Consider the following 19,195-nt stretch of genomic DNA (forward strand, 5'->3'; position numbering starts at 1 on the left):
TAACGATGAAGCGTTATCCAGACTTTTGGTGTAGTTTGTCTGTGGAAAAGCTCTGACACGGTGAGTTGAGGGAGGAAAAAGCGGTAGCAGTTTGCCTTTGCTTCTTAAGAAGCAGGGCGGCTCTAAGATGCCAGCAGGGGACAGACCCCCGGGTTATGAGAGGAGCCGGTTAAACACGGCAGCCCGCTGGCCTTGACCTAACCCTGTCACCCTCAGAGGAACCCGAGCGGGGCGCACGGTGCCTCCCTGTAAAATAGTAACAGCCACGGCAGTAACAGCGGAGTAGCGGGCGGTGCACGAAGGGTACAGTTTGCACGGCGAGGGGCGGGGAAGGGAAGTAATAAACCAGCAGCGATCGCCCCGACGGTGGTGCCTCTTTCCTCCCTCTCAGTACCGCTTTGGTGGCGGAGGGAAACGGGGCGCTTGTCCCGGGAAGGCACGGCAGGGTTGGAAGAGCCGCCGGGAGGGAAGAGCCGCTTCGCCCCGCGCTGCCGGAGTTCGCCCAAGTGCTGGCGATGGGGTGCGGCCCAGCCTGAGAGCACCTGCCGGCAGCCACCGGCTACCCTCAGTCCTCGACGCCGCCATGGAGAGCCCCGCGGGCGGCAGCGCTGCCGCGGAGCCGGCGCACCCCTGCGCGGAGCCGGAGCTACCGGTCGCCGGCCCGGCCGAGGTGGCCGCAGGAGGGGAGGCGGCGGAGGTTAGCGCTGCAGCCGCGAGGTCGCGCTGCCTGCGGGCCGTGTACGTGCTGAACGACCCTCCCAAGGTGGGCGCCGGTGCGCGGAGCCCCGAGGCCGGTGCGCGGCAGTGCCTGCTGCGGGCCTGCGAGGCCGAGGGGGCTCAGCTCAGCACGGTCAACTTCGGGGAGCTGGACTTCGGGGAGACTGCGGTGCTGGACGCCTTCTACGACGCGGGTGAGCAGGCTGGGCTGAGGCGGGGCCGCGGGCGGGGGCTCGGGCTCGGCCTTGCCGGGTGCCACGTTCCCCGGCTGTGTGAGATCCGAGGTGGGGAAGGGCCGGTAAAGGAGGCGCCGGACTGCTCAGGGAAGAGGGGCAGCGGGGCAAATGTGAGACTGTGGTGGGGGTCTTGAGATGAGACGGGGTATGGCGACGGGAGAATGGCTGCGAGGGGAACCTCAGGTAATAGGTGCAAGAGCTCAGTCTTCAGGAGTGTCCTGCACATGGAGTAGGAGAAGGTGTAAGGACAAAAATCTGGCCCTTACACCAGCTCTTTCAGTCACCACCTCGTGATGCCTCAACAGGACTTTGGCAGGACTGCAGTACCAGCTGAGACCAGGAGTATCAAAGCTCTTGCTAGTATGTTTTGCTAAGAGCCCTCTTACAGCTGGTTAGGAGTGAGACAGAGCATGAAGACAGGCCAGCCAGAAGTCTCTGATCTGGGTTGGCCAGATGGTCCATGTTCACTGCTCTAACTCAAGCCCCGGACAGTGAAATTGACTTGCATGCAGACAGCATCAGAGGGATCCAACATTGTTCTGGACAAGGAAGTCTAGAAGCATGCCCTGATGAAGAAGCCTTCTGAGTATTGCCCACCATGTCCAGGCTTCAGCTGGTGATGGGTGTCTGATAGTTCAAAAGAAAGCTGTTGTCCTTACTCATCAAAACCCATTTGGCTGGCCGGGCACTGTGGCAGGTAATTGTGAGCTTTTTGAGCAAGCAGAGGAAGCCCCTGACTCAATAGGTATTATTAAAACTAATCAAGGTGAGTATGTGGACTTGTTTCAGACATGCAGACATACTTTTTCTCGTAACTGCATGAGCAGGCATTGGGAAAGTGGGGGATTCACAGACTCCAAAAAGGGAAAGTCCAAAGTTAAGTCCCTGTTGATACCCATTTTCACAAGAGGAAACTTTTTTTTCTCATGAGAAGTGTTAAAGAACACTTCTTACAACTTAAATCTTATTTTAAATTCTCATATGATGATGAGTCCTTTTCATCCTCTGATAAATTACCCAAATATTGAGGAACATTACATCCTTGGTTGTTGTTTAACTTCCCGGTAAGGGATTTTATTTTATGTCTGCTAGCAAGGCTGACAAGTGTGTAATAAATATTTTCGTTGTGTGTCTTAGTACACAACCATGAAATTTCTTTGTGTGTTGCCAGTATTTTTGTAGCCCTTCTGAGGGTAAGCACGATATTATACTCATCAATGCATAATTATTTCTTTGTTTCTACTAATAGCCCTATTAATGTATTATGCACACACCTGCTCCGTATTGTATTGAGAGCTTGAGACAGTTACGTAAAATTTTTTCTCACGTTGCTGCATTCTGAAGTGGGTGGGAATATGGCCCACCCTTGTAGACTTTGACATTCATGTCATCTTGTAGGACCAAGGTAATTTTATCAGTGATTAATATCACTTTGTAATAGTAAAGTCCCCTGTTACTTGGTACTCACGCTACACTCTTATGTCCAGGTTTAGTCAGCTAATACTTTATATCATTTTCACTGCCCATTAAAGACTAATTGAATAGTCCTGAACTAATTTAATAGTCCTGAACCAGGAACTGTTCCAAAGGAGACTGTTCAAAATAAGTTTTTTGTGTGTTTCTTTTCAGTAACAACATTTTGAGATCAGTGGGGAAGCAATTTTTTAATTGGTGTAATGTATGCCTTTATTCGGCAAAGCCTTTGGGCAAAACATCCTTTAATGACAAGTTATTTGTATTAAGAGAAACTCAATTATATTTGCATTAGTTGCAATGATACCCTGAAAATGCAAACATCCTTAGTAATACAAAAGCTGTTAAGTATAAACAATAGTTTTAATAGAGTATTTATTTTGCTCTTATGTTGTTTTAGTATTTTAATAAGTAGCTCTTCTAGCATCAACAGTTTAACTAGCTTTTTTGTTCTTGTATTGCTGAGTTACTGTCTCCTATTCAACTGAATATCTGTAGTTCCCTTTTATCTCTCTTAAAAGTAGTCAGGTTGTACTAGCATTTGTCCCATTGAGTTTTCCCAGTTTCTAAGGTGTATCTAACACTGTTGTTCAGAGAAATACTCAGTCAGAACCTTTAAACTTCTAAAATTTAAACTTGCAAAATTATGCTGGTACACTGACCTGAAGTGTCTTTATCTTAGTACTTGCTGCTTTATTTCCTCCCGCTACATGACAAAGATGGGGAAAAATCCTTTAGCAGTGTTGTATGGAGTATTTGCATCTTCTTGCTTCATTCTGCAAAGGGACAAAAAGTATTCATTTCACTTTTATCTTTATATTCCCTTTATATTCTTGCTCTGTGTTGTTTATTGGTGGACTCTTCCTGCTTGATGTTTTGAATACATATCAAGCTACTATCCAAAAATTCTGAACATGATAATTATTCATTTACATACAACTTTCTTTATCTGTTATCCTGCAATTTCTTTAATCTTTGAAAAATCAGTCCTTTTTAATTTCTATATCTTATAGATACAGTTACCATATTATTATTTTTTCCAGAACATAAGTTTGATTGGGACTGTTGGCATGTATTTTGTTCTTAATGAAGAACATTAAGAATGAGTTTTAATATGGGCAGTCCCATGGCTCACGATGAACTTTGTGTTAGGAAATTACTATGTGTTTACTTTAAAAGAAAAACAATCTGAAAAAGTATTATCACTTCCCATGTAAGATACTGAGCAGATGTTTTCCATGCTGAAGATATCTATTATAATGTATATTTACTTTCTGTACACCATGGGCAGAACTTTGAGAAGCAATTCCTTTTTCTCAGGAGAGTGGGAATTCTTGCCCATAGCCATTTCTTAGTTTGTTAGTTGGAACCTCAACCATGTCCTAACTCTTAAAGACTGAGCAGTGAGGTCCATCTCATTGTGCATAGCAACTACAGACAAGGGTCTTTGTTAAAAGTGCTATCTATTACCCGCTTTCCCCAGTCTGCCTGAAATTGTAGCCCATTTACTTAGAGTCATAAGATGCCTCCGCACCTCAAGTAAGTTTATCTCTCTTATTTAATATGAATCTATAATACAGTGGTTCTTGGAATTGGTATCTTTGATGACAACACCAACAAACTTTAAGGACAGAGTGCAAAGCAAAAGATCAGCAAGAACCTCTTTCATTTCTACAGTCAATTTTCTAGTAGATGATTTTTCTGTAAACCAGAGTGCTGCAGAAACATCCATATTCCATAATAAGAGTATGTTACCTCTTTTCTCCTTGAGTGTACTCATTACTCACTCCCCATAATTTGAAATCTTATCATGAATAGAGGTGTGACTTATGCTTTTACCTGTTTATTGCAGACCAGCAGGAAATACAAAATGATCTTAAGAAATCACTGAACTTTCTAAGAACCCTTGCTAAAGGGGAACTACAACACCTCTGTCGTGGTTTAAACCGATCCACACAGCCTGTCCACTCACTCCCCCAGCTTCTTTCCCACCCTCTACTCCTGGAGGGACGGAGAGGAGAATCGAAAAGAATGCAACTCCCAAGGGTTGAGATAAGAACAGTTTAGTAACTAAGGTGTAACAGAAACCACTGCTGCTACCACCAGTGATAATAATGATAAAGGAAATAACAAGAGGAAAGAATACAACACCTCAACACCAGCCGACCAATAACTCGCCCCACGCCCCCCAGCAGAGCACCGACCGATACCTCCTCCAACCCTGCAGTCTCTAGCCCTTCCAGGTAACTCCCCATTACATCCTGGGCATGACGTGCTGTGGTATGGAATACCTCTTTGGTCAGTTTGGGTCAGGTGTCCTGTCTCTGCTTCCTCTCAGCCTCCCCTCCTCCCTGGCAGAGCATGAGGCTCAGAAAGTCCTTGGCCAAACCAAACATTTGAGCAGCAACTAAAATCATCGGTGTTATCAGCACCGTTCCCAGGCCAAAAATCAAAAACACAGAGTTGCACCAGCCACTAAGAAGGAGAAGAATTACTGCTACTGCTGAACCCAGGACAACCTCGGAGGGCAAACTTACAGCAAATTGTGTAGTAAGAGCTTGATAACAGAAATATGAGGTGTGTCTGCTCAGTCAGTGCTAGAAGTTGTCAGCAAAGTGATTTATGTTATGCAGAAGTAGATGATGGTATCTACCCAACAGAGGAGCAACAAGGATGCTTGCATACACTATCTCTGGGCAGAGGAAGAGGCAATGTTTTTAGACTGAAAGCCACAGATATGCATTAGTGTGAAGCTTTTTTGCACACAATAAAACCAATTTTACACAGGAAAAGTGAGCCTACAGGCTGAGGATTTTTCAAATTCTTTGTAATTATCCCATGCAGAAAATCAAGCTACAGGCATTCATAAACAGCTTAAGAGGCATAGTGAAAAGGTGAGGGTGGCTTGGTTAGTCATGTTACAGGTAGAAGGATTCAGCCTCTTTGTGCTCTTACCACAGCTGCAAAAGATACTTCAGTTCTAAATGTACAAAGAAAGCAAACAAATATCCAGTTAAATGTCTGACCTGTACCTATGGAAGGGTGATACTAGATAGAAAGGGATGTAGCTTTTACTTGTCTACTTGAAACTTTATCAAGGCATATTGCCTCAAGTGCCACAGTATCTGGCTACAGTGTTAAGTGGAGGACTGGCCTCTACAGTCGTAAGAGTTTTGGATGGTCCCATTTTGATTCTATGCAGTTGTGTTTCTGTAGCTGATTGTTCTTTTACCTCGTGAGGGATGTACAGTAATCTATCCTGAGGCTTGGAATACTTCTTTGACCATTTGACCACTTGACCACAAGCATTAAGAAATGACTGCAGTCACTGAAGTCGCAGTGACTGCATCGCAGGATGCAAGTTGACTGAAAGAAACACAAGCTAGAGAGAGATTGAAGTACTGAGGAATAAAGCTAAAAGTTTGCCGGAGGAAAAACAAGTATTCCTCTGACAGTCCAGGGAACTATGTCGGGTCATTTGTGAGTACAGTGGAATATTTTGAAGTCTGTTTCTGTTTTTTTTTGCTACATACGAAGTTATCCAACTAAAATCCTGCAGAATGAGGCAGCCTCAAAATGCATTTTGTGATGCCTGTCTCCCATCTTCATGCAGAGTCAGACTTGGGAGGGGGCCCAGACAGAGTCTGAAACACGGGTCCTGCTTACTTCTGTGCCATAGTTGAACCTCTCTTAATGCTAATTTCTAGTCCCTGAAAATCTTTTTTCTTCATGTTACACCACAAAAGGGGAAGGAGGAAATGTATGTTCTGGATTCTAATTTTCAGGCTCTGTCAGCCATTGAAGGAATCATCCTTGCTTATATCCAGCTGCCTGCCCTGAGGCCCTCTTCCCTCTGAAGGCCAGTACTCCCACGTCAGAACTGACAGGGATGCTTCAACTTCTTCAGCCCAAAAGCTAGTATGTCAGGGTACAGTAACCATTTGTCACTAGTGTAAGATAATATATGGCATGGTAACTAGTGTAGCTGAGCTGGAGGCACATGCTTGTCTTGCCTTCTGCTGCAGGGATTGTAATCTCTGCCAGGAAGGTGAAGATGACAGCTAAAGGCAATAACTTCTTGAATAAACTTGGGCAAACCTTCCTGCTGCAATTTATCTTTGCCCCTGGGTGTGTCAGTGAACAGTGGGAAAGGGGTTAAGGGTCAGCTCTCTGATGCTTCCCTGAGCAAGCAGGGGTTGCTTTTATTTTTTTTTGAATATTTACATTTTTTCTTTCCTTTCTTTCCCCTGCAACTGGCTCAGCAGCTGGGAGTGTGTTTGCTTTGAATCTTGGGAGATGTATATACCACAGAGTACAGAAATGTGAAGATAAGTAGACCAATCACTTTCAGAATGGGAAGGTGGTGATTGAAAGGCTAGGTCTGGCTAAATTGGATATTGTGCTGCTTTAATACAACCACAGGGCTTTTATCTCTGTGTAGTACTGCACATCTAGAGTAGCTGCAGGTGTCTCCAGCAAAGCTCTGCATTGTGCCGTTGAACTAAATGTTCTGATAACAAGACATTGTAATATACCAGTGTTGTAATTCTTTTCTATCCAGTGTTTGAGGTGAGTTTTAAATGACAGTAAGATGCCTGATGCAATCCATCAAGTCTCTATGTTACTCTGTCATGATATATCTCAGCTGCTGTGACAAATGCAATACATTCAAGAGGTATATTTTGATTTAATGATATTAGTTGGGGTCAATTTCTAGCATGAAATCTTCTTGCAGAAATGTTTGAGTTCAGAGATTTGCATGTTTTACTCAACAGTAGGGAGCATTACTTTCTGCCTGTCACCTCCATAAAATGCCTTTGTATCAACCATGTTGCTTTTTCTGTGTGTAACCTGGAAGGCTTCACTTTGGTTAAGCTTGCATGTATTCTATGAAATAGCTCCTTTCATGTCAGTTGAAAAAGCTTAAAGCATGCAAATAAATAACCATGCATTGGTTATGTAAATAAATAACCATAAATAGGTTAGGTGGAATTCATTAACTTTCCTTTGGTATATTGCCATGGGCCAAATGCAGGATCAGAGCTGTATTCACAGAATTATGAAGATGTTAAAAGCAAGCAGAAGAAATATACCTTGATTCTCTAATGGAAAGAGATCCTGGTTTTTTATTTCCCCTTTTGGAAGTAAAACCTTTCTCCATCTGTGATGGGTCATATGGATAGAGATACTGAAAATCCAGACCCCCGTGTCCTACCTTTTAATGAAACTTTAAATGAAGTTGTTTGCATCTCTCAAAATCTGGTGCTAAGAAAGCAAATTTGGACTTCTTTCATTGTTCCAAGGTGAGGTTATGTACATGTGCATGCACTGTCTATGCAAAGTGATTCATTTCTGTGCCATGACTTTTGGATGAAGAAAAAAGAATGCAGGTTTCTTTCCCTGTTCTTTCCTCTGCATGAAGAAAAATCAATAATGCAACCAAAACCTAACCTACATCTGTCCATTTTCTCTACTTGTCTTTCTTTCTTCCTGAACTTAAAATTAATCTGAGAAGGCTTCCCAGAATCTGACTGGACTCTGTGTCACTGGGGCTTGTGTATACCTGGCAGCACATCAGATGATTTCTAGGTATTGGATCAGCTAAGAAGGAATCTTCTTCCTGATTAGACTACAAATTGTGTTTCTGTTTTGTTTTAAATTACTCTGAGTATTATTTTCCACTGTATGATTAAAAGTCTTATTGAGGCTGAGGAAGTTGGGGCTGTTCAGCCTGGAGAAGAGAAGGCTGCGTGGAGACCTCATAGCAGCCTTCCAGTACCTGAAGGGGGCCTATAGGGATGCTGGGGAGGGACTCTTCATCAGGGACTGTAGTGACAGGACAAGGGGTAACGGGTTAAAACTTAAACAGGGAAAGTTTAGATTGGATATAAGGAGGAAATTCTTTCCTGTTAGGGTGGTGAGGCACTGGAATCAGTTGCCCAGGGAGGTTGTGAATGCTCCATCCCTGGTAGTGTTCAAGGTCAGGCTGGATGAAGCCTTGGGTGGGATGGTTTAGTGTGAGGTGTCCCTGCCCATGGCAGGGGGTTTGTAACTAGGTGATCTTGAGGTCCTTTGCAACCCTAACTATTCTATGATTCTATTCTATGATTTAGAAGCTTTTACACCTATTACAGCCATTACAAATTTTTTAGAAAAGTTGAACATTTAGGGTTATTCTGAAGAGATGAACGACTGCATCTATCTTGAGCTACTTTTGATCTGAAGGTCAATTACTGTCATGCATATGGCCCTTAAAAACACTGCAGTTAAGTTTGATTTTTTTTTATATATTTTAAATTAAATATTTAAATATTGCTTACATGTTTTGGGGGAAATGAAACATTTCTGCAACATCTTCTGGAATTCTTCAAAAAAGTGATTATTATTCTGACTACTGATGGGGGGTGAGGGTGGAAACTATGCTGTCTATGCATACCAGTCAGCGAATTCTAGAGAACCCTTTTTTGTTTTGTTAAAGAATGACATAGAAACATATTTTCAATGTAGCTCCTAAGTCACTCTGTAAGCAGCTGCTGTGCCATTTGACCATGAGATGTTGGCAAGCAGATCTCTGGTTTTGCCTTGCTGCATTTCAAGCTGACTCTCAGTGACATCACGATGCTCCTGAAGAGAGCTATAAATGAGGCTGACAGGCTTGAGTCAAGCAGGGTGAGCACTTGAGGCTGCTGGTGTGGGAGCCTGGTTCCTGGCTGCTCATCTGCTTTGCACTGATTGCATGCTTGTTCAGTCTTGCTGTGCCGTGTGTAGCATATTCTTCTTAGGTTTAAGAATTGGTTCTGTAACACCTGATGTCACAAAATTAAGTTAAAAAAAAAAAAAAAAGAGAAGAAATATTGCTCATGTGGGTTAATTACATTGCTTTCATTTCCATCCTCCCATAATGATGATAGGCAGGCTGTACCTTAATGTATATTCTGCAGTGATGTTCTGCTTATATCAGTGTAATCATACATTGCTTTTTTAATCATCAAATTACACTTGCAAGTTAAAAAATTGTTTGTGTACTGCCTATTTAAAAAGTAGCTAATGTTCCTGGTTTGCAGACATAGAAGCTTGAGTAAAGCTCTTCTGATGTGCAAGGAGTTGTTGCAGAACTCAGGTGAGAACTCCAGACTTCTTGGCATCCTCTGTATTCTGCATATAAGATGGCCTCAAGTTCAAACTCACTGGCTGCAAATGTGTGTTCAATTGATACTTGGGGGCATATTGCTGCTTCCACTGACATGGAGGAGCAGCCCCTTGTCAGTTTGCTTGGCCTAGCTGCTGCCTCTTGTCACACTACAGTGATGTTGTGTGGCTGAATTTAAGCAGTCAAGGTAGGTGTAAGATCTTTCTTAGGAGGACCTCAGCACGGTTTGCCACTTGCAAGTGAAATTTGTGAATGTGGTAGGCTCTGTTTTCCTTGCAGCTTCGGCATGGATGTGAATGGCTTTAGCCTCAGACTACCTTTGAAAAGCAATGTGTGTGCCTGAGGATGAGCCAAGAGCAGGGAGTGCAGCTGTTGCTTTATCCTGCTCCCTGGCACAGGCTTGCAGCAAAGAGCATAGTGTTGGTCTCTGCTGAGGTCAGGGTGATTCAGCTGGCAGCTGATGGGTCAAGCATGTCCCACAGCATGATTTCACCAAGCCTGTCATCTTTCTCTCAGGAGTGCTACAATTACCTTCACCTTTCCCTGGGAGGCTGGTGTTGCTATAGAGGCACGCCAGGAGCAGAAGCAGCATCGCTGTAGTCTGCAAGGAGGGACCCAAAGCTGGGACATGAATTCTGACGCTTATTCTGATCACTTTGTCATAATAAACTGTGCTTGCTTTCTGGTTTTTTATCTTTCATAATATTCTGCCTGACAGGGTAAATGATTCTGCTGTGGTGTTCGAGGTGGTAGAACTGAAACTTTTCAGATATTCTCTGAGCATTTAAACTTTGGTATAAGTCTGTCAAGATCTCAGCCTTGGTAAGCATGGACTTTCATTGACTGAAGTGGACTCTGATGACAGATGCAAATCCAAAACAGTAATGACACTTAAAGACTACTGATCTGGGATAGTATAGCAAAATCCAATATTAAAGGAAGTGCTCTAGTTTATCATAACTGAATTTGTGCACATACAGTTGTGCCTACAGTAGTATATACTGGTTCTATGCTTAAATTATGTTTAAAAATTCTTCAGTATCTCTTTAGAGAAAGAAACAAAGGGTAGTTGTGAATACAACCATCTCCAGGTGCTTTTTAACCTTGTTTCACTCAGTATAATATTTCTTTGTTTCATTTTGAATCAAATTGTGGAAAGAAACGTCTAGACTCTCTGCTGTTTATGTTTTTGATTCTCCTGTTTAGGAAGACATGTTGTCCGCACAGAAGTGTAGCTCAACCACTGATGGTCACTGGCTTCTCAACAATTTGAAAAATATTGTTCACATGATATTTAAAGCTTTTGAAGTCTAAGCCCAAAGCGCATTAGTTTCAGAAAACAAGCAAATTCCCATGTAAATGAGCATGATAATGAGCTTTTCCTAAAATTCTTCAGTTTTCTACTGGTGTCAGCAGTGCTTTTCACAAATTGTCGTACCCCATTGCCTTCAGGCCTGTCTACCAGTTGTAGATTCATGAAACTGTGGGGGAAATAATGGGGGGTACTTTGCTTAGAATTGGGATAGTGACTTATTTGTTACTTTATTTCTTTTCCCTGTCTCTCCCCAGACTTTGTTTACTGCTGGGATAGTGACTTACTTGTTACTTCATTGCTATCCCATCTCCTCTCCCCCTTTAAAGTTGTTTCAAATATTTAGTAGCTAGCTCAGCCAGAAGAAATTGTATTGAACCAATTGTCTTTGCCTCAGCAATCCCAGAAATCAGGAATCGGTTGCCCAGGGAGGTTGTGAGTGCTCCATCCCTGGCAGTGTTCAAGGCCAGGCTGGATGAAGCCTTGAGTGGGATGGTTTAGTGTGAGGTGTCCCTGCCCATGGCAGGGGGGTTGGAACTAGATGATCTTAAGGTCCTTTCCAACCCTAACTATTCTATGATTCTATGATTCTAAATGGTGTAGGTTTTATCTAATGTAGAAAAATGTCTGCCTGTAGTAATTTCATTCAGGTGAGTCTAGCTGCATTAACACTCCTGTTGCTGCCTTTCACTCACAGCAGTTGCAGAAAGGCCAGGTTGGACGGGGCTTTGATCAACCCGGTCTAGCAGGAGGTGGCCCTGCCCATGGCAGGGGGTTGGAACTAGATGAGCTTTAAGGTCTCTTCCAACACAAACTGTTCTATCATTCTGTGAGTCTATAAAGGAAGAAAAAGCTTTTTTTTTTTTTTTTCTTTGCTTTTTTTTTTTTTAATTCTGCTAATTTTTGTGTGTTGAGGGGAGAGATTTTGCATTAGTTTTACCTTTCCTCTGAGAGTGACAAGATGAAACGAGTTGAGAATTGATAAATAAAACCAGTACAAGGCTGTGTTCTGTCTGTGTGTTTCTTTCCAATAGTGCTCGACCAGTCATCTCTGCTGCTCTAATCTTAGTCAATAATAAAAATTTGCAGGAGAAAAGCTAATGTTTACAATGGAGTTACTGTTTGACATTAGGCTTCTTTATTTAGCTGAGCTTCTATGTGCGTAATCCTGTTTAACAAAGTAATTGTCTGGTTTTATCAGCATCATCTCTGTCTGTGGAACCGAGTTATTTGTTTCAGATATTTTCTTTGTAAATAGATACTAGATGTGCTTCAGTCTTTTTAAATGCAGTTTGAGGAAAGGACAGGATTGCCAAGCTCAAAGCTGGATATTGTGACTGTTCCTGTTCATGGACCCTGAGATAACTGACAGGTATGAGTTGTTGTCAGATGGAGAAAGTATCCAAATCAGAATGAAAGACAGTCTGAAAATGGTTGAGATGGATTTTCTTTTTTGTTTTCGTGGTAATTAAGTTTCAGAGTTGATAAACTGACCTGTTTGCTTGTTATAATAACTGCAGAACAAAACTAGGTAAATCATTGGTTTTGGAAAATCAGAAACTGCCTTGACTTTCTGGGTTGTAAGCGAGGCACAAACGACTGCCTGAGTATTTTTTAGTTATTTTTTTAATTATCTTTATCATTTAATGCCTCTTCAGATTCCTTGTTTTGCAGTAATGATTGCCTCTGAGAAGATACTTCTGAGAATAAGTTTATTTCCTGAAGTTTTGGTGTTTTGGACAATTTTAAAGATGGATGTTCAGAATTCATGATCTTAAACCTAAATTTTCTTGCATACTCTCTGTTCCAGAGTTTGAGGATTGCAGGTGGGAGAAAATGAGAGACAGAGAACTCTCAACTAGTTCATTAATATAGGAAAATAGAGAGACACTGGCAGATACAGTGGAGGATATTTCTGATGTTTGGTTGTCTTACCAACCCCAAGGATGCTGTGAAGACAATCAGGAAACCAGCTCCTAGAATCATCATCACAGTGCGAGGTGGCAGGCTCAACCTTAGTGGACGTCCCTGTGGAGGCAACGTTTACCTGAGTGTTATGAGGGTCTGCCTCCCTGCATCGCATGAGGCTTGGGCCTTTATACTGACAAAACTGCGCACTCATTCTGACGCAGGAGGCCAGCCTACATCAGAAGAAATGGCCAGCAGTATCTAGAAAGGTCTCCAAGGGCCGAGACTTTTCCAGGGAGTTCTAAAGCAGAACTTTCCTTGGAGCAGCCAAAGCAGGACTCTCCGAGTAGGAGCCAAAGTGGGACCTTCCTGGGAGAAGCCAAAGCAGACAAACCATACTTTTCTATCTTTGTGTGTTTCACCACAGACCATTATCTGTTGTCCCTGACGCACTCCCACATTCACAAGATACAGATTAGCAATGTACTGTTGAGCCTTCCAAATTTGAGTTTCTGTCTTGTAGCCCCTGAAAGTGGTGGCAGTTGCCATTTCATCCTGTCTGTGGGGCCTTAGATCTCACTATGGTAGTTACTCAACCCTAGACTTTGACTTGTCTTTCATCAAAGCTGATAAACCTTTAAGGATTCATGGAAAATGTGTCGAATAGATCCCCTCCTTCTAGAGCGTATGCTGCTGTTCCTGAAAATACTGTTGTCATACTCCCTGAGCACTTCTAACAAATCCTTTGAAAAAAAATATGCTGATTTAGTCTTCTCTTGCAAGCCTAATACTTAATTCCACCTAGGGAACAGCAGCCAAACTCTAGTTCCAAAGGAAAAAGTGGCAACTGTCCACTTTCTACAACATTTGATACCATCTGATACCCTGGATGTCTCCTAGTCATACTGCAGTAAAAAAGACGGCTGTAATGGTGAAGGAGGGAGCTTCATGGCTGGTCTGGCCACAAACAAGAACTCTGTCGTAAAAATACAGTCCCTATTTTCTGGCTTGCTCCATAACTACATGACAGTCTGTCAGGACATTGACTCCAGATGTTCTCCAGCAGAATTCAGTGAATGTGACAAGCAACATCCTTTCTTTGGAAGCAGCACAAGGAGGGAATTACGTTATATCTTTTGTGTCTTTGAGATTGATAATAAGATAATCATGAGATGTACTCAGTTACCAAAGAGCATTCCCCTGGTGCTTATTTTTTACACACACAATTAATACCGTTGCTGTGATCATGAGAACTTAATCTTTGAATGAAGGGTAGTTTAGTAAAATCAGACAATATCTGAACTCATGGAAAGATTCTGCTGATGTATGCTGAAGGTACACAGCCCATGTGCATCAAAATGCATCGGGACTCTACCTGTCTGTCTCTCAGGACTTGATACAGAATCATGGAATAGTTAGGATTGTAAAGGACCTAAAGATCATCTAGTTCCTACCCGCCTGCCATGGGCAGGAGCACCTTGCACAGAACCACAGATTTCCAAAACATTTCTTAGAAACTGCTTGCCTTACTGCAATCATCCATGTATTTTTTCCTTATTCCATCTGAAACTGTTTGTAAAACCAGCACACAGACTCTAGTGATAGAAAATCCAGTGCTCTCCCTCCTCCATGGCTCAAGCTTTATTTACGGGCATGGGCCTCTAAGTTCTTCCAGTCATTTGCAATTGGCTTTTTCTGACAGTTTAAAGTTATAAACTTATTTTCAGAGTCACCAATATAACAAACTTAAGGGTGGTTTTTTTTTTTACTACTGAATTCTGGTCTGTGAATTATAATGCACTATGCTGTGATTGCTTGGCAATGCAGAGAAGTGGTGCTAGGGTGAATATGCATGAACCTGGGGTAAAGCAGTCTGTCTTAGTATTATGGCTTGGCACCCATCATCTCTACAAGGAGGTGCAATACATAGAATCCTTAAATCTTCAAAAGGGAAAATTAACTTAGTAGAAGAACTTGCTCACTGCTTCTAAACCCTCTCCTCCCCCATTTTCTTTCTTTTTTTTTTTTTTTAATAATAATTTATTTATTCTTATTTGCTGATCATCCCCAAATCTGACTATGGTCTTTCCTCAAAATTAGAAGAAAAGGACGTTCCATCAAGAAGTGCCAGAGATTTCATGAAGTCTGCTTGGGACTTTATTCATGAACTGCTAATTCAAGCAGCAGTGTAAAAACTTAAGCTGTGGATTCAGTTTCAAAACAGTACTTGTAGGGTTAAATTTGCAAGCAAAAAGTGAAGAGAAAAGAACACACCACTGAATATTTAAACAGAGATATTGTCAGCATCCATGCTGGGATTCATCTTGTGACAACTGGGCATGTGTGTATATTTTGAGGTGAACCAACCTACACTATATTTAATAAATGCTTGTAAAATCACAGTTTCATATGACTCATTGTGTCTGATTAATCACAGAGTGGAAATAGTAATATTCCTCTGACTCTACAGAGATCCTATAATGATGAGTTTTGGGTATCTTTTAGCTATAATCTTAATCTCTTCAACCAGTAGGGAAACCTAGAATGGATCTGCTGTGATAACAAATATCTGTCTTCATGCTTAATATTCCCTGTCTTCATGCTGGAAGTAATAATGTATTCTTTATTTATAGGATAGTTATAGGTTAGGCAGATAATGATCATGGCTGGTTTTGGAAAGACCAGATTGTACTGAAATTCTAGGTTTTATTGATCATTACTTAGTTCCTTAAAATAGACTGTTCTCATTTTTTAATGAATGTTGCCAATTTTTAAAATTACAATATTCAGTGGTACATAAGGATTTTTTCAGTGGCACATGCAGTTTTTTAGACTGGCACATAAAGCTTGTACTATTTACAGGAAAGTTAAAAATTGCTGATTGAATCCACATCTGCCCAGCACCCAGAATATTAAATCAAGAACTCTGTATCTATATGTGGGTGCAAGTCTCTTGGCTTGTGGAAGATGCTGTGGCTTTATGTAAACTCTGTTTTCATTTGCACTTTAATAATACTGCCTTTCCTCAATTAATATTTTCACTTTGCATAATTTATTGTGGTTTTATGTGGGTCCTAAATGACAGCCTTGGGAGTCTATCAATATAAGGAGGAAATGTGTAATCTGTTTATGATGTGGGATACCTCAGTTTAGTACATATATTTGGGAAAAATGAGAGATTCAGAATAGGAAAGTCTCATTTATCTTTGTATGCTATATTTTTAATTCTTAAACAAAAAAAAAAGCATAAAGTTCTTAGCTTAACCCAGATTTATGAGCTTTAGTGTACTGAAATCTATTTTCATTCCATCGTAGTGCCTTTTTTTTCTTTTTGATTACTTTTCTTATCTCTTACATTTCTTTGGGCAGAAGATAAAGCTCAGCTTAATTTTATTTTTTCAAGTGTTTTTGATATATGTTGTTGGCCAGTGTGTGACCTGCTGGAGATGTGCAGATTTGGCAGGTTTTTTCTGCTCCCAGCCAAGGTATTCAACATTAAATGATGGGTGACTCTCAAGTGGTTTAGTTTGGATAAATGGCTTAAAGTTTGAAGCTTATCTAAACCTTCTTGGCTTAGAAATTGATTTGCCTGCAGTTGGGAGGAAGGGACAGCCTTTCTTGTTGAATTTCATACTCTTCCAAATTTCACATAGGCCAAATTATCCCCTAAGAAATCTTATTTTTCTTCCTTTTTTTTAGTTTTGTGATGGTTCGTTCCTTTTCGTTGCCTTTTATGACCCAGTGTAGAAGGTGCAGAGGTATAGGAAAAGTTAAATAAAGTTCACCTTTCTCATTTTCCCTCCCAGACTACAGGCAAGGTTCAAATTAGGTTCAGAATTGGAGTGGGTTTTTTGTACGCTTTCTCAACTGGCTAGCTCAGCTTTAGTAAACATTGCAGTGGAAGTAATCTCGTGACGCTTGGCACGCTACTAGTGTGGCAGGCAAGTGTGAAGTGCCTGTTTTTAATTTACTCTGCTCTTTCTTTTTCCTCTGTTGTTAAGTAGGGCAGAGAAACTACAGATCCTGTAGAATTAGTATGATGATTTTGGCTTGTAGAGAAAGTTAAGGAAATAATGTTATTGTTAATGACCAGGCATAGTGAAAATGTATGATGTGAGACATCTACTCATTATGTCTGTCTAGCATCTATGTCAAACTTTGTAATACACTCAGAGCATATAAACAGGGAAAATTACTGAACAGGTATCTTTCTCAGATCATCAGTGATGGGTAAGTATTTTTGTAGTGTCCTGGATACACAGATTTGGAAGCCTTTTCCAATTAATGATAATGAATTTGGGAAAAAGTGAGAAGTGAGTGGCTTCTGGATTCTTCATTTGCCTAATGTCTGTGAATAACAAAAAGGGAAACAACTGTAAATTATTTAAATACTCTTTGATAAGTTTTGAATTCTGCTGCTTTAGTATTCATTTGGGTATAAAGATTGAATGAGCACACAGAAATGCAAATATCTGCCTTTCTTGAGATAGGATTCAGAGATATTGATTGTTTTGCAGAGGGAAGACTACAGATGCTAAATCAAAGACTATTTTCATTGTAACTCATGCCGAAGGACAATTGGATGATAGAAGGGAATAGCTTAAGTAAGACATCAGGATTTTTTTTTCTTTCTAAAAGCATTTGGTCTATTACAAACTGTCCTTAAAACAAGGACCCTGTTCTGCAAAGACACTTTTTGCGTTCTAGTAGGGTACTTTTATTTTTTATTTTTTTCCCCCTTGAAAACCAGAATCACAGTAACTGTATAGTCACCAAGTCCACCTCTGTAATCTCACTTTATGTAACCAGGCTAGCATCAAGCAGCAGCTGCAGGATAGAAAGAAGCATGGCTAGAACCCAGTTTCACAGGCAAGCATTCAAGCTGCTTAAGCCATGATAATGCCGTTCCTGCAGTCTTGTCAGCCTCTGTCATGGTGTCATCGCTTATCCTGTGCAGCCACTGAGGGAGGCTGGAACTGCTTTGTTCACCACATACCCCACAGTCGTTTGTCTGCTATGAGCTTTGGTGTTTAAAGCAAGTTTTGTAGAATGTTAAGGTTCTTCAGCATGTGTTGATAATAATTAGGTAGTGAGTATAGAGTATTTCGCACTATATATTGGCTTTTTTAAGGAAGAATTGTTTTTCCTGAAATTTACAGTGATTAATAGTTGTTGCTTTTTACATGACATGGTCAAATGATGAAATGATGGACGTCAACCTGCAATAGCAAATTACCTTAATTTCCTTTTTTTTTTTCCCTTCCGTTGGGTGCCTGCTTACAAGGTTTAAATAACAGTCACTATAAATTAAACTACTTGTCTGGGCACTCAAGAAATAATATCATAAAGCAGTATGGATGACCATATCTGGGGTGTTGGTTTGTGTACTATCTCAGCCCAGAGTCTTTTCTACTACTTACACCTTTGGATATTTTAGTTACAGATGCAAGTATGTTATATTGTATGACATGTAAAAATTGAGTTTTCATGAAATTTAGTTTTTAACCTCTATTTCTTTCAATTTTTCTAAGTCTAACAGTTTCGTAAAGTACTTTTCCAAGGGGCTAGCAGGAGCCTGGTAGCTGATACCACTCATAGGACTGATAAGCTGCAGTTACAGAGCTTCTGTCTACTAATGTGCTAGCACAAAGTTAGGCAGGAATTATCAAGCTAAATATAGGCTGAGGGATAAGGGGAGGTTAGAATGGGAAGAGAGAGAACCAGAGACCCTGGGTCATGGGAAAGAGGTAGAAGTTGCAGGCAGGCATAAGCATTCATCTGCCTGAGCCATGAAACCTTAGCTCAAACGGCTAAGATTCCAGTGATGAGATCTCTCTTGACTTCTTACCTGGGAGCTTGAAAGCTGTAATTTTACAAAGAAATGTTATAAACATTGATCTGTTGTTCATTTGTTGGCAGTGTGCAGACCTTGACAGGACACATCTGATATAATTGTGGTTGGTAGCTACAGATCTGTGACTTTGATTGTGTGATCTCTCACACCACTGTGAATTGGCTCCCTCAGACTTGAGGCTGTGTCGTTCCCAGGACCTCATAATCTATGGTATGAAAGGTAAAGTCTGTTACTAGCTTTAGTATGAATGTTGTTGCCTTACAGGGAAATGTAATGCTTGTATTTGGCTGGGAAGTAATTTTATTGATAATTTAACTTGCTTATAAACTATCTATAGGCCAGGAGGCTACAGTCAGTGCTTCAATGTAACTAAACAATCAGATTAAGCCTCTTGAAGAGCAGTCATTTGCACGGTTGTATAATCATTTATTGAGAGCCAAAACAAATGTTGTAAGCTGGAATTCAGAATTCTGCTCTCACCTTACAGAGAACTCCAGCAAGACTTTGGTGTTTCAGAGACTCCTTTGGAAATCTTAGCTGAGGGT

The 19,195-nt window shown here is 41.2% G+C and overlaps 1 protein-coding gene across 6 annotated transcripts in view; it reads left to right on the forward strand.

The window, feature by feature from the left end:
* Positions 1-298: 298 nt before the first annotated feature.
* Positions 299-19,195, forward strand: part of MAP3K15 (mitogen-activated protein kinase kinase kinase 15) — an 89,371-nt gene continuing 70,474 nt past the window's right edge. For 4 of the 6 annotated variants that reach the window (XM_065677337.1, XM_065677344.1, XM_065677342.1 and 1 more), the window contains exon 1: positions 299-911. In XM_065677337.1, the coding sequence (XP_065533409.1) occupies positions 584-911 (328 nt within the window). In that variant the 5' untranslated portion in view covers positions 299-583. The remainder of the gene's footprint in view (positions 912-19,195) is intronic. The other 2 variants (XM_065677335.1, XM_065677336.1) reach the window with 1 other exon arrangement.

Source organism: Lathamus discolor, chromosome 4 (genome assembly GCF_037157495.1).
Source record: "Lathamus discolor isolate bLatDis1 chromosome 4, bLatDis1.hap1, whole genome shotgun sequence".
NCBI lineage: Eukaryota > Metazoa > Chordata > Aves > Psittaciformes > Psittacidae > Lathamus > Lathamus discolor.